This window comes from Hypanus sabinus, chromosome 12 (genome assembly GCF_030144855.1).
Source record: "Hypanus sabinus isolate sHypSab1 chromosome 12, sHypSab1.hap1, whole genome shotgun sequence".
In the NCBI taxonomy this organism is placed as follows: domain Eukaryota; kingdom Metazoa; phylum Chordata; class Chondrichthyes; order Myliobatiformes; family Dasyatidae; genus Hypanus; species Hypanus sabinus.
The window spans coordinates 98,677,374-98,693,987 of NC_082717.1; the positions used below are offsets into that span (position 1 = coordinate 98,677,374).

Consider the following 16,614-nt stretch of genomic DNA (forward strand, 5'->3'; position numbering starts at 1 on the left):
AACACATCTGCTTTGAATAACAACAGCACTCGAAATATTGGGGAGGACAAATTTAACAATGGATTAAGCCACTCGAGGACACAGCCCAGATCACAAAGACATTGTCTAGGAGAGGAGTAAAGAGCCATGTTTCAGACCCTTCAAACATCTTGTCACCATGTCTCCCTGTATGTTACTTTGGATTTCCAGCATCTGCAGAATCCCTTGTTTAGACATTGTTTAGGCTTGATCAATGGTGAAGTAAACTGGTTAAGTAGTTGGATAATCCTAAAGAGTAAGAATTCTTTAAAATCCTCACTTATATGCTGGCCTTAACAGCTAAAAGAACAGTGCAACGATTTGACAGAACAGAAAGAAAGTTCTCATGTTGCTGGATTCCACACATTCGGAATCTGAACAGAACATTTGCTGTGACGAAAATGGCCAAGAATAATTAGATCAGCACACAAGGACCAGAAACTTCTGACTGCAGGACTGTTCTTAAAGTCAGCAGGTCTTGAGGGACACTGGAACACATCTGCAGATGCTGGAAATCCAGAGCAATACACAAAATACTAGAGGAACTCAGAAGTAGGGCAGCATCTATGGAGAGAAATAAACAGTTGACGTTTTGGGCCAACACCCTTCATTAGTTCATCCTTGGGTCTAATAATCAGGGTTATTTTTCAACTACAGAATTGACAGACATAGGAAATGGTTCAGAAAATGGTAACAAGTTAATATTAAGATACATACTAACATCTACACAACTTCCTTTTGAAGGTGATTTAAACCCTTTTCAAAACACTTTTATTTCTTACACTTTCCAAATGCAAGTCACAATTATCGTGTGAAATCATATGTTTCACAAGTTAAACACAAACTATGTTAATGTTCAGATTAAGGTACACATCATTAATTTGGGCAATGACATGGTGGAGGAATTCAGCAGGTCAAGCAGCTTCCGTGAGAGGAAAGACACTGTTGATGTTATGTGTCAAAACCCTGCATTAGGACTTAATTGGGTATTTGCATTAGCGCAAAAAAGAAAAAAGGTAGTGTTTGTGGACTGTTCAGAAAATGTGCCATTTTTTCCATGGTAGGCCCTTTGAAGATTTAAGCTTGTAACATTCATTAATGAATGACCAATGCAGAGAAGCTGAACGTACCTCTTTTCTGGGCTGGAAAATGCTCTTTTTACAAGCCACAAAACTCTTCCATTCAAAGTAGTGTACACATCCAGAAGTTGTCACAAATTCAGGGCTGCCCTGTTTCAATGAGACAATGCATTAAAAAAAAATTACAAGTATCCTCACTGACAGAACATTTATATAACCCAGCAGCTCTTTACTTAGAAACTAAAACATAAATTGGTGCCATCATAAAAAGGTAATAGTTGTAGACTTAATACCTACAAAAGAAACTTTGGGAAAGAAATTTGTTTTTTTTAAATAAAACTCCCCCCAACATAGCACACAGGACAGTATGACATAGGAACAGACCCTTCAGCAGACCATGTTGTGCCAACCTTATTAATAGACAATAGACAGTAGATGCAGGAGTAGTCCATTCGGCCCTTCTAGCCAGCACTGTGATCATGGCTGATCATACACAATCAGTACCCCGTTCCTGCCCTCTCCCCATATCTCTTGACCCCACTATCTATAAGAGCTCTATCTAACTCTCTCTTGAATGCATCCAGAGACGGCCTCCACTGCCTTCTGGGGCAGAGCATTCCACATTCCAAGTTAATGAGTCCTAATTCCTCCTATCTACATATGATCTACATCTCTCAATAGCCTGCACATTTTCCCTAGTCTTGTAAACTGTACTATATCGGTCTCTGCCATTACTGGCACATACGCTGGGAAAACTTGACAAAGGTCACAAGCTCTCTCAGGGGTGAGTCCAGCCACACTACGTGCCTTGCTGTGTAACATGGATGGTCATAGTTTTTGACCATGACTGGTCTTGGCAAATTTTTTCCTACACAAGTGGCTTGCCACAGCCTTTTTCTGGGCAAGACAGGTGACTCCAGTCTGAATACTCTTCAGAGATCGTCTGTGTGGTGGATTTGTGATGTCCGCCACCTGCTCCCATGTCTTTGTGTGCAGTTGATCACGGTGGGTGGGGGGGGGGGGGGCGAGAGAAACGAAGCACGTACCACATCTTATCTAAGGGTGACCTCCGGGCTTGTGGAGGGAAGGAGTGCCTTACACCCCCTTTGGTAGGGACACATCTCCACCTCTCCACTATCAGCTGGATAGTAGTACCCAGCAAGCCTACTTCTGCTTGAGTTCTTAAATTTATTACCTCTTCCATTCCACCGCAAAAGCCTCTGTCCCTAGGGAATTCAGGTCCTTCCTCCACCTAGTTATGACCCATTCCATAAGAATACAATATACAGGAGAAGAATTAGGCCATTTGGCCCATCAAATCTGCTCTGCCGTTCCATTGCCGCTAATTCACTTTTCCTCTCAGCTCCAATCTTCTGCCTTTTTCCCCCAATCACCTTCACTCCCTGACCAATCAAGAATCACCACACTCTGCCTTAAATATACACAAAGACTCGGCCTCCACAGCAGCCTGTGACAAAGAACTCCACACATTCACCACTCTCTGGCTAAAGAAATTACCCATCTCTTCTCTTCTGCTAAACTCTTGGGCATCATCAAAATAACAAGTAAGCGGCTATTTCAAGATCAAATCATTTGCTTCATGCTAATTTGGCAAATACTGATCTTCCAAAAGTAGCTTGGTTCATGTTCTGCCAAGGCTCTCCAGTCCAGTCCAGCCCTCTGTACTGAATAGGATGGTAGCTTTCATCTTCCCTGAACTAACCAATTCAATATCCTTTGCAGATAATCGTGCAGGGCAGCACAGCAGTGGTGGTTAGTGCTATTGCTTTCCAGTGGCAGTGACTACCAATGGGGATTTGATTCCTACTGCAGTCTATAAGGAGTCTGCACATTCCCCCGGGGATCATGTGGGTTTCCTCTGGGTGCTCTGGTTTCCTCCCACATTCCAAAGATGGGGTTAATGAGTTGTGGGTGTCCTACATTGGTGCCGGAAGCACAGCAACACTTGTGGGCAATACTCACTCATTCGATTTGATGCAAATGACACATCACTGTAGGTTTCAATATACGCGTGACAAATAAAGCTAATAGTTAATCTTCTGATCTTGTTCAATGGATCCGTTACCAATTGAATCAAACTATTCCAAGCGGATCTCTTATATTGAAAAGAAACTGCCCTAACTGAAATTATTGCTAACACAACCCTCACTTTGTATTTCATAATGGCTGCTGAAAACAAAAGCTATAAAATTTATCATATACAAGTTATAAATTAGAAACCAAAATAAAGATAATCATTTATCTAAAATTTTCTTACTTCACTGCTATGCAAGAGATTTTTTTTCAAACAATGGATGAAAATGGAAAATCCCCTTCATCAGTTGAACCATCCCTCAGAAAGCACATCAGAATGCCTGCCACAAATGGGTATAACAGCTTGGAATTTAAATTTTTTTTCACATTATCAGCTAATGAAGTACCTATAATATCTTTGTGAGTAAAGGTCTGGGCAACTCGGGCCTTGGCGAATTCCATTTGCCCTCGAAAGAGTACAGGCAATTGAATGGCCAAGTGCACAACCAGCAATAGTGAATTTATTAAATTATTGACTTAAAGATACAGTGCAGAACAGACCCTTGCGACCCAACGAGCTGCACCAGCCAACAATCCACCTATTTAACCCCAGCCTAATCATAGGACAATTTACAATGACCAACCAGGACACCTTTGGACTGTGGGAAGAAACCAGAGAACCTGGGGAAAACCTACACACATACAGAACTCTTAGAGAGAAAGCTGGAACTGACACCCTGAGTTGTAACAGCACTGCGCCAAACACTACGCTACCACAGCAGGCCGAAATAAAAATCAGAAAATGCCAGAAATACTCAATAGGCCAGGCGGTGTCAGTGGGAAGAAAAACATCTTTGCCTTGAAGGCTCAACCTGAAACCCAAGTTGTTTCTGCCCACAGATACTGAAAGTTGAGTATTTTCAGCTCTCAGTTCTAGTTTCCAGCTTTTTTTTTAATTTCTTACTCCATCAAGCCTGGCGATCACTGCTGACCAGAAGCTTCATACAGACACGAGTTGGGTCTTTAAACAGTGACCAGGCCACTATGTTACACTGAGGACTTTCCACCTTTATACCCACCCAAAGGCAGAACACTTGACTCTCCACTTCCTCTGTGAAGTGCAACTTCAGGAATACTAACACTGCACAGGTCAAAGTAGCTTGCCTTATCAGCACCTATCCTCACCTGTTGGCTCTGCCATCTACAAGAGACATTCAGAAACGCAGCAGCACCCTCCTGACCCTCAGTTTCTCTCACTTGCAAGCTCCCCCTCCAGTTTATACACCATCCTGACACACAAACCACTGCCAGGGTCACAGATTCAAAATCCTAGAACCCTTTATCCAACGGCTGTCTGAGAGTCACCATCACAACAGCAGTGAAGTGACAGAGCCTGCCCAGTTTCTCAAAGAATTCAGGGAAGTCATTGAATATCTAGAGATGCCACACCCTAAAGGCAGCAGCAATGTCTCCAGATCACCTGGATAATATGCAGGCAAACTAATCATCTGAAGTAACGGGGGAAGCAAGCTGAAACACTTCAATGAAAAAAAAAGTACTTTCATTGAAACACACACAAAATGCTGGAGAAACTCAGCAGGTCAGGCAGCATCTATGGAGAGGAACAATTAAGTGAAGGCCAGAGCCCTTCATCAGGACTGAAACGGTCTCAGTCCAAAACATCAACTCTCCAGCATGTTGCTTGTGTTAATTTGGATTTCCAGCATCTATAGTATTTCATGCTTATGATTTGCTTTAATCAATTTGATACTATAGTTACTTTTAAGGAAGGATTCTGCCAGAACAACTACAAAATGTGCCAATTCTCAATCTTTTAAAACCCTCAAGCTCAAGTCACTGGCAACTTCCTGCTTAAAAACTGACTCGTTTTAAGTTACTATACAGCTGATGACAAAGAAAATGACATACTCACCAGGGTCTTCCCACAAAGGAAACTGATGCTGCTTTGGATAGTCTTGTTTTCTGAACACTTCTGGGTAGTGTTGTACTCAAAGTGATGCACAAGCCCAGTCTTTAGTACAAAGTTACCTACAAAGGATCAGAATCAGGTCTATTACCACTGGGGTGAAATTTGCTGTTCCGTGGCAGCACATCAGGGCAGAGACAAAAAAACCCATCAATTACAGAGTAATTAGTACAAAATATCTAAATAACAAAGTAGTTGTTCATGGAGTGTTCAGAAATCTGATGGCAGAGGGAAAGTAATGTTTCTTCAGGCTCCTGCACGAGCATCACACACAAAATGCTGGAAGATTTCAGCATCTATAGAGATGAATAAACAGTTGACGTTTCAGACCAAAACCCTTCCTCGGGACTGAAAAGGGAAGAGGAAAGATGCCAGAATAAAAAGTAGGGGGAGGGGAAAGAAGGTGATGGGTGAGGGCAGGTGGGTTGGAAAGGTAAAGGGCTGGAGAGGAGAGCAGGAAGGGAAGGAGGGAGGACCCAGGATGAGGTGATAGGCAGGTGAGAAGAGGCTAGAGTCAAGAACATTAGGGGGTGGGAGAGGGATTTTTTTAAAAACGAAAATGAGAACTCAATATCCATGCTATCAGGTTGGAGGCTGCCCAGACAGAATACAAGGTGTTGTTCCTCCACCCCGAGGGTGCCCTCATCGTGGCACAAGAGGTGGCTGTGGACCGACGTGGCAGAACTGGAGTCGGAATTGAAATGTTTGGCCTCCGAGGAGTTCTGCTTTTGGCAGATGGAGCGGAGGTGCTCAACAAAGCGATCCCCCAATTTGCAACAGGTCTCACCAATATAGAGGAAGCACCCGACACAATAGACAGATTTGCAGGTGAGGTGTTGCATCACCTGGAAGGACTGTTTGGGGCCCTGACTGAAGGGGAGGGAAGAGACAGGAATAATAAAAGAGATTAGAGCAGTGGGCTAAGTGTGCATCCGAGGTGGTCCAGTGTTAATTGTTGATGAGGAGATGACAATCTCACTGGTTCTCCACTCTGCATTAAAGCATGTAGAAAATATGTATCAAGATACTGTTTATCAATTTGCAGCTCAGTGTTCAATATCTTCCCTTCAATATTGAGCCTAGGCCTCTGTACCTCCCTCCACAACTGGAATGCCACAGTAGTGTGACACTATTACAACTCTTCCAGCACTGCAAGTTTGTATGTTCTCCCCACCGGTCTGCATGGGTTTCCTCAGGGTGCTCTGATTTCCTCCCACAGTCCAATCAGTAAGTTAACTGATTATTGTAAATTGCCTCGTGATTAGCCTAGTGTTAAATAGGTGGGTTGCTGGGCAGTACAGATCATTGGGCCTCCATCAGGAAGGTGGTACAGGAGCCTCAAGACCCACACCACCAGGTTGAGGAACATTATTCTTCCTCATCATCAGACTCACTCACCCCAACACCGATCCCACAAGGTCTCATCTCATGCTCTCAGTATTTATGGCTTATTTACTATTATTTTGTTTTTTCTTCTTTGTATTTGCAGTTTGATGGTGGGTTTTTTTGCACATTGGTTGTTTGTACTTCTTTACAGTGTGGTTTTTCATCGACTATTGTGCTTTATATTTACTATGGATGTCTGTAAGAAGATAAATCTTAGTACAAGGTGACATATACTTTGATAATAAATTTACTGTAAACTTCGAAGGGTCTGTTCTGCACTGTATCTCTAAATAAAAACAATTACTGGATCCTCAATTTCCTCACTGGGAGACCACTCCCAGTACAAATCTGTGAACAGTATGTCGAGGTAGAGCCCCATGTTTACAAGCCTAATGATTATTACTGAAGGGATTAAAAGCCAAGCAGCAAACAGTAATTTGACATACATACCACTACTGTCTAAGTGCTCTAAAGCAGAGTGCAGAGCCAGTGAGATTGTGTCTGCTCCAGTGTTAGGCAGATTACAGTGGGTTCAGGCACTTGCTCAGAATCAGAAACAGGTTTACATATCACAGACAAACTGGCATGAAATTTGTTGTTCTGTGGCAATACACCGCAATACATAAAATACTGTAAATTCCAATGTAAAGTAGAATCTAAATAAGTGGTGCAAAATGAGAGAAAAAATAATGAGTAAGTTTTCATGTATTGGCTCAATGTCTATTCAGAAAACTGATAGTGGAGGAGACACTGTCCTGAATCAGAGTGTGTCTTTAGGCTCCTGTACCTCACTGCTAGTGGTAGAGAGAAGAGGGAACGCCCCAGACGGTGGGGGTCCTGAATGATGGATGCTGCCTTTTGAAGATGTCCTCGAAGGTGGGAAGGCTCACGCCCAAAGCTGGCTGAGTTTGCAACCCACTGCAGCTTTTTTTCCGATCCTGTGCAGTGGCCCATCAATATTAGTGATGCAACCAGCTAGAATGTTCTTCACAGTACATCTGAAGAGATTTGTTAGAGTCTCAGGCAGGATCAACAGAGCATTAAATTAATTCTGAGCTTTTTATAGGAAATTTGATTCCACACGACTGGAATACTTCAAGCCCAGGAGGTCTACTAGTGCAGCACACAATGAACATGCAATAGCACTCTAGTGTAAGGAGCTCTGGGGGGGGCACACACCCTGTCGCACTCCTCGCTCGGTCAATCGGTCTCTCCAGACTGTGACCTCCGGCCCTTACCTTGTCCTTTCACCCCACCCACAACCAGCCAAACCTGGCCAAGGCGTCTGGCGGCAGGCGGGAGACTGTCTAATGAGGAAATGAAGCCCTCAAAACCGCTTCAGCACCCTGACCCTCAGCTTAAAGACAAACCCACTGAGTTTTTTTTAAAAAGAGAAAAAAACATGAGCAAGCAGGACAGAAGCTAAGGGCTGATAGCCACATAAACTAAATTGTGATATAGACTGGACGTAAGGAACCTGCTTTGAGTATCGCTGTATTCCAGTCGTGTTTAACACTACCCACCCCCCCCCCGGCAGCCGGTCCACAAGAATACTGTCTATATTAAACCAGTCCGTGGTGCGAGAAAGGGTGGTGACCCCTGGTGTACATATGTTATTTCTACTTCTGGGTTGCGGGGTTTCACTTCCGGTCTTTTCTGCCCGGTGCACATGTGTGTAACTAATCGATTTAGTAGGGTCGATTTTGCCTTTCACTAAGGCCAAGGCAGGGGACCTTGGGCTTAAAAAGGTTGGTGACCACTACTCTTGATAAAGGCCACCGAACAACTACTGTGATGGTCTGAAATAAGTTAGACTGATTAGCCATATTGATTGTGTGGGGGGTGGGGGTAAACTAATCACTTAAGCAGGACGACTGGACGAGGTTATGAAGGGTAACTGCTCGACGAGATTTTATTTCACTACTGTGGACTGACTGTGAATGGCAGGTTGTGACTGAAGGTGAAAACGGCTGCAAATTGATCCACTGTATTGTGGCATTCCTCAAAGTACCTGGTGTAGCGTTTCAATGAAGACCTGACTCCTGGTCTGTGGCAGATTACAGTTTTGAAGCTGCATTTCATTAACATTTTCAATGAAAATTAAATTCTAAAAGTTCTCCAAAAATATTGTTAATAATTTTAATGCTAATGAAAAATCAATGAAGATAAAGGAATGAAAACCAGAATGCTCAACTGCAGAGCTGGACTTGTGTGGATCTTGGAACGGGGTGGAGATTTTGGCAAAGTAAGCAGACCTGAAAGTCAAAGGCATGAGTAAGGTTTACAATCTAACCACCTACCTTTGACTTTTAATCATAGCTAAACCTTACAGCAGAAACCAATTCAGACAGAACAGACCATTTCATTGATGTCAGACTGAAGTTCACCTTACTGCACTGACATTGTGCACCATCTGCAAAATGTATTGTGATCACTCAGAGGGCCTCTTCCAAACTACCAACTTCAACCGAGAATGGCGTCAGCAGGCACGCGGGAACACTGTTACTTGCAATTTCCCCACAGCACACCACTCTGACTTCAACTATCACCGGACCTTTGCAGCCACTACTTCAGTCAGAGGCAGCACCTTCTCCAGGTTGTTTGCAATAATTTAAGACAGCTCGTCGCAGTCCCAGGGAGATGGCAAGACCGTGCATAATTAGGTACTTGGCAATAAAATTAGTTAGGTTTAAGTGGAGTGGCCATCGCGTGAGTAGGCCAGTGTTGGAGTGGGAGTTGAGGATTTGACTCATCAATGCTTTTGCAAGGAGAGCCTAGGCTGCAGGTAGATTTGTCATTATTTCTTATTGCATATTTAGAACAGAGGAGATGCCAGGCAGGATACTGGAATGCTCATCTTGCAGGATATGGGAAGGCAGGGAGACCTCTAGTGTCTCTGGCTACTACAACTGCATCTTAACAGACCGTGTAAAGGAGTAGGAGCTGGAACTGGAAAAACTCCAGACCATTCAGGAGGCTGAGGGTTTGATAGACAGGATACACAGATAGCTGCACCATGGTGTCGGGCACAGGTAACTGGGAGGGGGAAAAAGGGGGCACAGTGCAGAGTACACCTGTGGCCATTCCCCTCAGCAGCAGGCATACTGCTGGGAAAATACCAAGCAGACTGAAGCCACAGCGGTCACATCTCCAGCACTGTGACTCTATGGCTCAGAAAGGAAAGGTGAAGAAGAGGCAAGCTGTAGTCACAGGGGATTTATTGGTTTGGGAACAGAAAGGAGGTTGTGTGGATGAGTACGAGATTCCTGGAAGGTTGTCGCCTCTCGGGTGCCAGGGTCAGGGCCATCTCAGATCGAGAACACAGCATTCTTAAGTGGGAGGGTGAGCAGCCAGAGGCTGTGGCCCACATTGGTACCAATGACATGAATAGGAAGGATAATGAGTTACTGCAGAGCAAGTTCAGGGAGTTGGGTGAGGCATCGAGCACCTTTCCGCTATGTCTTATAATGAACATTTAACTCAGAGGGTCAACGATGAGCAGATAATTTACTTGCTGCAAGGGAAAACTAGTAAAGCAAGAGCTGGTGACAACTTTGGAAAAAACAAATGGCATTGTCACTTATTTAATACACAAAATGAGCTTCGGGCATGGATCAACATGTTGAATTTTTACGCTGTAGCCATTAGTGAGACTTAGTTGCAGGAAAGGCTGGACTGGGATCTCAATGTCCAGCATTCCATTGTTTTAGACATGACCGAGCAAAAGTGATTAAAGGGGAAGGGGTGGCATTACTAGTCGGGGAAAATACAGACCATCTGGTGTGGCTCCATAGGCGAGGAATAAGAAAGGTATAACCTTGTTAATGGGATTACATTATAGACCACCCAACAATCCATAGGATTCAGAGAAGCAAATTTGTAGAGAGATCACAGACTATCGCAATAAACACAAGGTTGAGTGGTTGTAGGCGATTATAACTTTACACATATTGAGTAGGGCTCCCATACTGTAAAAGGGCTGGATGGGAAAGAGTTTGTTCATGCATTCAGGGAAGTTTTCTTAGTCAGTGCATAGAAATCCCAACAGGACAGTGTGTGATACTAGAACTCCGACTAAGGAATGAGACAAGGCAGGTGACGTTTGTGTAGGGGAACACTTTGCATCTAGTTATCATAATACCATTAATTTCATGTTGGTTATAGAAAAGGACAGGTCTGGTTCTCCGGTTAAAATTTTAAACTGGAGTAAGGCCGGTTTTGATTGTGTCAGAAAGGATCTGGCAAGTGTGGATTGGGACAGGCTGTTTTCTGGAAAAGGTGTACTCAGGAAGTGGAAAGCCTTCAAGAGTGAAATTTTTGAGAGTACAGGATCCGTATGTTCCTGTCAGAATATGTAACAGGTAAAGGTAACGAATTTGGGTTTTTCAGCAATATCAAAGCCCTGGTCAAAAGGGGGAACAAATGAGATACTTGGAATAAGAAATACAAGAGAATGCTTAAGGAACTCAGGAGTGCTAAAAGACACCAGGTTGCTCGAGCAGACAAGGTGAAGAAGCAGCCTCAGGGCTTCTACAGATATATGAAGAGCAAGAGAATAGCAAGGGGCAACAATTGGTCATCTGGAAGATCAGAGTGGTCATCCAAGCATGGAGCTGAAAGAGATGGGGAAGACCTTAAATGATTTTTTTGCATCCACTCAAGAGACAGACAGAGTCTACAAATGTGAAGCAATGTAGCGGGGGGGGGGGGTTGTGGACCCCATACAGATTACAGAAGTGGTGGTGTTTGGTGTCTTGTGGCAAATTAGGGTGGATAAACCCCCAGGGTCTGACAATGTGTTCCCTCAAACCCTGTGGGAGGCTAGTCCAGAAAATGCAGAGGCCCTAGCAGAGATATTTAAAACATCCTTTGCCACGATTGGGGTAGGACTGAAGGATCGCTGATCTTGTTCCGTTGTTTCAGAAAAGCTCCAAGAGTAAGTCAGGAAATTATAGGCCAGTGATCCTAACATGAAGTAGTGGGAAAATTACAGGGAGGTATTCCAAGGGATCAATACACAAGAATTTGGATATTCAGGGATTGATTAGGGATAGTCAACATGGCTTTGTGTGTGGTAAGTCATGTTGCCAGGAAAGTTGATGGAGGCAAGTCAATGGATGTTGTCTACGTGGACTTTAGTAAGGCCTTTGGCAAGCTCCTGCGTGGGAGATTGGCTGAAAACATTCCATCAGTTGGCATTCAAGATGAGGTAGTAAGTTGGATTATATGTTGACTTCACAGAAGTTGGAGAATGGTTATAGATGATTGCCTCTCTGACTGTAAGCATGTGACAAGTGGCACACCACAAAGATCAATGCTGCGTCTGTTATTGTTGGTCATCTACATCAACAATCTGGATGATAATGTGGTAAACTGGATCAGCAAGTTTGGGGGGCATAGTGAAAAGCAAGGAAGACCATCAAAGCTTGCAGCATGACTGGGCCATCCAGAAAATGGGCTGGAAAACGACAGGTGGAATTTAATGCAGACAAGTGTGAGGTGTTGAACTTTGAGGGGACCAACCAGGGTAGGACTTGCACAGAGAAAAGGTAGGGCACTGAGGGTGTGGTAGAACAGAAGACTTATTGATTCATAATTCCTTGAAAGTAGCATCATAGGTTAAAGTGAAATCTTTAAGGGGAACACGAGTGTGAACTCCTTCACTCTCAGTGGTGAGTGTGGAATGAGCTGCCAGTGCATGTAATAGATGCGGAGAAATTTGGATAGGTACATTACTGGGAAGGGCATGGAGAGCTATGGTACAGGTGCAGGTTGATAGGACGAAGCACAATAATGGTGCAAGAGTGTCACAGAGAGTGAACCCTATGGAAAATATGGGGGAGTGAAGGGAAAGATGTTTTCAGTGGAAGGATCCGTTGAAGATGATGGAAGTTAGAGAGAATAATGCATTTGATACATAAGTTTGTGGGATAACACAAAGGAGAAGGGAAACCTATTCCCTGTTTGGAGAGCAGAAACACGGGGTGAGGGCAGCACTGACGGTGGGAGAAGGGAAACCTGATATCAGTTAATAACTGGAGTAATACCTTGCATAAAGGAAGATGTCTGTGGCTGAAAACAATTAATGTCTCTATCCAAGGACATTCCTCCCTCCTCAGGGCAAAGTCCAACATCCACTCATTTTAAGGTGAGGATCCAACTACAGATTCAACGTTCCTCATCTATCACCCTACCAGCCCACAGATTCAACGTTCCTCACCTATCACCCTACCAGCCCACAGATCCAATGTTCCTCACCTATCACCCTACCAGCCTACAGATCCAACGTTCCTCACCTATCACCCTATCAGCCTACAGATCCAACGTTCCTCACCTATCACCCTACCAGCCCACAGATCCAACGCTCCTCACCTATCACCCTACCAGCCCACAGATCCAACGTTCCTCACCTATCACCCTATCAGCCCACAGATCCAACGCTCCTCACCTATCACCCTATCAGCCCACAGATCCAACGTTCCTCACCTATCACCCTACCAGCCCACAGATCCAACGTTCCTCACCTATCACCCTACCAGCCCACAGATCCAACGTTCCTCACCTATCACCCTATCAGCCCACAGATCCAACGCTCCTCACCTATCACCCTATCAGCCCACAGATCCAACGTTCCTCACCTATCACCCTACCAGCCCACAGATCCAACGTTCCTCACCTATCACCCTACCAGCCCACAGATCCAACGTTCCTCACCTATCACCCTATCAGCCCACAGATCCAACGTTCCTCACCTATCACCCTATCAGCCCACAGATCCAACGCTCCTCACCTATCACCCTATCAGCCCACAGATCCAACGTTCCTCACCTATCACCCTACCAGCCCACAGATCCAACGTTCCTCACCTATCACCCTATCAGCCCACAGATCCAACGTTCCTCACCTATCACCCTACCAGCCCACAGATCCAACGTTCCTCACCTATCACCCTATCAGCCCACAGATCCAACGTTCCTCACCTATCACCCTATCAGCCCACAGAGCCAACGTTCCTCACCTATCACCCTACCAGCCTACAGAGCCAACGCTCCTCATCTATCACCCTACCAGCCTACAGAGCCAATGTTCCTCACCTATCACTCTACCAGCCTACAAATCCAACGTATAATCCTCCACAACTTCGCCACCTCCTACGGGATCCCACCAACAGCCTCATCTTCCCCTCCCCCCTACTCTCAGCTTTACGCAGGGATTGCTCCCTTTGCGACTCCCTTATCCATTCATCCCCACCGACCTCCCTCTAAGCACTTATCCCTGCAAACAGAAGAAGTGCTCAGGTGAGGCACCAGTTCACCTGCGAGTCAACTGGGGTGATATACTGTATCTGGTGTTCCCGATGTGGCCATTTATACATTGGGAAGACCCACCGCAGACTGGGAGACCACTTCGCCGAACACCGGCGCTCGGTCCTCCAGCAGTGGGGATCTCCCTGTGACCACACACTTCAATTCCACAGACCACTCCCACTCTGACATGTCTGTCCATGGCCTCCTCTACCGTCAAGATGAGGCCACACACAGGTCGATGGAGCAATACCTTACCTCCCGCCTAGGTAACCTCCTACCTGCCGGCATGAACATTCAACTCACAGACCTCCGTTGATACCCCTGCCCCCTCTTACCCCATCACCATCTATAATTTTAGTCTGGTTCTCTTTCTCTCTTTTTCCCAGCCCTACTTTTCTTTCTCTTTTATTTCCCATAATTCTCCACCTTCCCCCTAGCCCACTTCCCTCCAGCCCATCACTTCATCCCTCCTCCCACTTCTTATCCCCCCTCGACCATCCCATGTTACTTCACTCCTGATGAAGGCTTTCAGCCCGAAACGTCGTCACTACCTCCTCTGATGCAGTCTGGCCTGCTGAATTCTCCCAGTTTTTTTATTTATTTCCGGCATCTGCAGATACACTCGTGTTGCCTTGTTCATGAAGGATATGTACAGAATGGCCACAAATGCTGATTTTACCAGTGATACCTTCAATCACCATTACTAGATGGAGATTATCTAGAATCTGACATTTAGCAGGGTACAAGTTAACCTTTTATTTCACAACAGTGAATGCATTTCTAAGGTACTTAGTTTTGACCAATTTTATTGAGCATTTGAGCTTTATATTTCAGTCTAGAAATTCAACGAAAGGCAATTTACAACAGATGCAACTTAATCTTTGTGGTAAACTGGATTTCCTTTGAGTCATCTTTCAGTCACATCACTGCTTTTGAGGCTGTCTTTTTTTCTGTGAAGGGGATGGTATAATTAATTTTGGTTAGCACTACACAGCAGTCAACTCATTTATGTATTCTTACCACAAGCACCCTTAACCAAGTTCAGTCCAGACAAATGTTCCACTCAGCTCACACTTATAAACGAAGTAACCAACTGCGTCACCTGATTCCATTACTCAGAGGGTCAATGTACGAGGAGCATTTAACAGCTCTGGGCCTGTACGCACTGAATGAGGGGGCATTTCATTAAAACCTATTGGAAATTGGAAGACCTAGAGAGAACGGATGAGCAGAGAATGTTTCCTTTAGTGAAGGAGTGCTGGAGCAGAGGGCACATCCTCAGGATCAACAGACACTCATTTAGTACAGAGCCGAGGAGGAATTTCTTTAGCCAGAGGATAATGTATCCGTGGAATTCATTACCACAGACAATTGTTGAGACCAAGTCATTGGGTATATTTAAAGCAGAGATTGATAGGTTCTTGAGTAGGAAGGACGTCAAAAGTTGAGGAGAGAAGACAGGAGAGTGGGGTTGAGGGGGGAAATAAATCAGACACGATCAAATGTCGGACCAGGCTCAATGGGCCAAATGGCCTAATTCTGCTATGTCTTATGATCCAGATCTTTTATGTAAATTAAGAACAAAGTTCCCAGCTCCAACACCTCTAACCATCTTCAACCATCACTTCTGCCTCCTACCATTGAGCCAATATAACCAAACCCATTTAGTCATCTCTCCTTGGATCCAATTGGACATAATCTTCTAGACTTGCTTGCTATGCAGCACCTTGTCAAAGACCTTGCTAAAAATCCATCTGGAAAGCACGCAGCACCCCATGCTTGTCTATCTTCCTGGTTACCTCTTCAAACATCTTGATGTACCACTCCAGTAACTTATTCACCACTGTGCTCATTAGTGCTGCCTTGCTTTACTCATCACAGTACTGTGGAGGTATGGCTGTCAGAATGTGCTTTCTAAATATTGAACAAAATCAATTTATGATCTGCAAGTTCATTATCTGGGTGTGGCCGTTAAAGTGGGGTAGGCTGGCAAGAAATTATCTTAAATACCACGTCAAATGTTTGGCAAATCCTGTTACAATGGAGTGGTAATGCCTCAAAGCAACAATGATATTGCTGCAGAAAATTCAAATAAATACAGGGGATTCCAGTTAATTGGGACACATTGGACCAAAATGCACTGGTGCTGATCAAGTAGATGTACCAATCCGAAGTTTTATGGAAATAAAAGGCAAACTGAGTAACATATCAAGTAATAAAATGAAATACAGAACAAATTAGAACACTAAAACCACTACAGTACTATAAAACTTATCGACAGGAATTTAACCAGTTTACGTTGACTTGTCCTTTTGACTGACTAAGTGAACAAAACTAATGCAGTTAATGAACTGCCTTCATACAATGTTATTGATGATCACATCCTCATTTTCACTGGAACATTCAGGATGATTGCTGATACTTTCAAATCCTACATATATACTAACTGAATTAGTGAAATCATTTTATTTTCCCACCCGGCTGTTTCTGGCAACTCCAAGCCTGAATGCTTGAAACCACAGTGAGCAAAACAGATCTGAATTGTCTTACTACTACTTCTCACCAATTATCAGTGACAAAAATTCACTGATTTTTAACACAAACACACGTAAGTGACGCTATTTAAAAATCTGTTCACCAAGCTTGGTGTAGTATCTAACGGCCATATGATATGCACGAGACTGGCGTTAGTTAGCAACATTCTCCCTTTCCAATTAAGTGACAGTGTCCCAAATAAACCAAAAGAATCCCAGCTATTTTCTCAATTAGTTTGTGTTCTTTAAGAGTTGGTCCAAGTAAATGG

At 44.1% G+C, this 16,614-nt stretch overlaps 1 protein-coding gene across 1 annotated transcript in view; it reads right to left on the bottom strand.

Moving 5' to 3' along the window:
• igf2r (insulin-like growth factor 2 receptor) overlaps positions 1–16,614 on the bottom strand; it is a 198,241-nt gene that overhangs the window by 170,593 nt on the left and 11,034 nt on the right. The window contains exons 3-4 of the mRNA XM_059986536.1: positions 5,065–5,180; positions 1,149–1,247 (exon numbers count right to left, since the gene is read on the bottom strand). Of these exons, the coding sequence (XP_059842519.1) occupies positions 1,149–1,247; positions 5,065–5,180 (215 nt within the window). The remainder of the gene's footprint in view (positions 1–1,148; positions 1,248–5,064; positions 5,181–16,614) is intronic.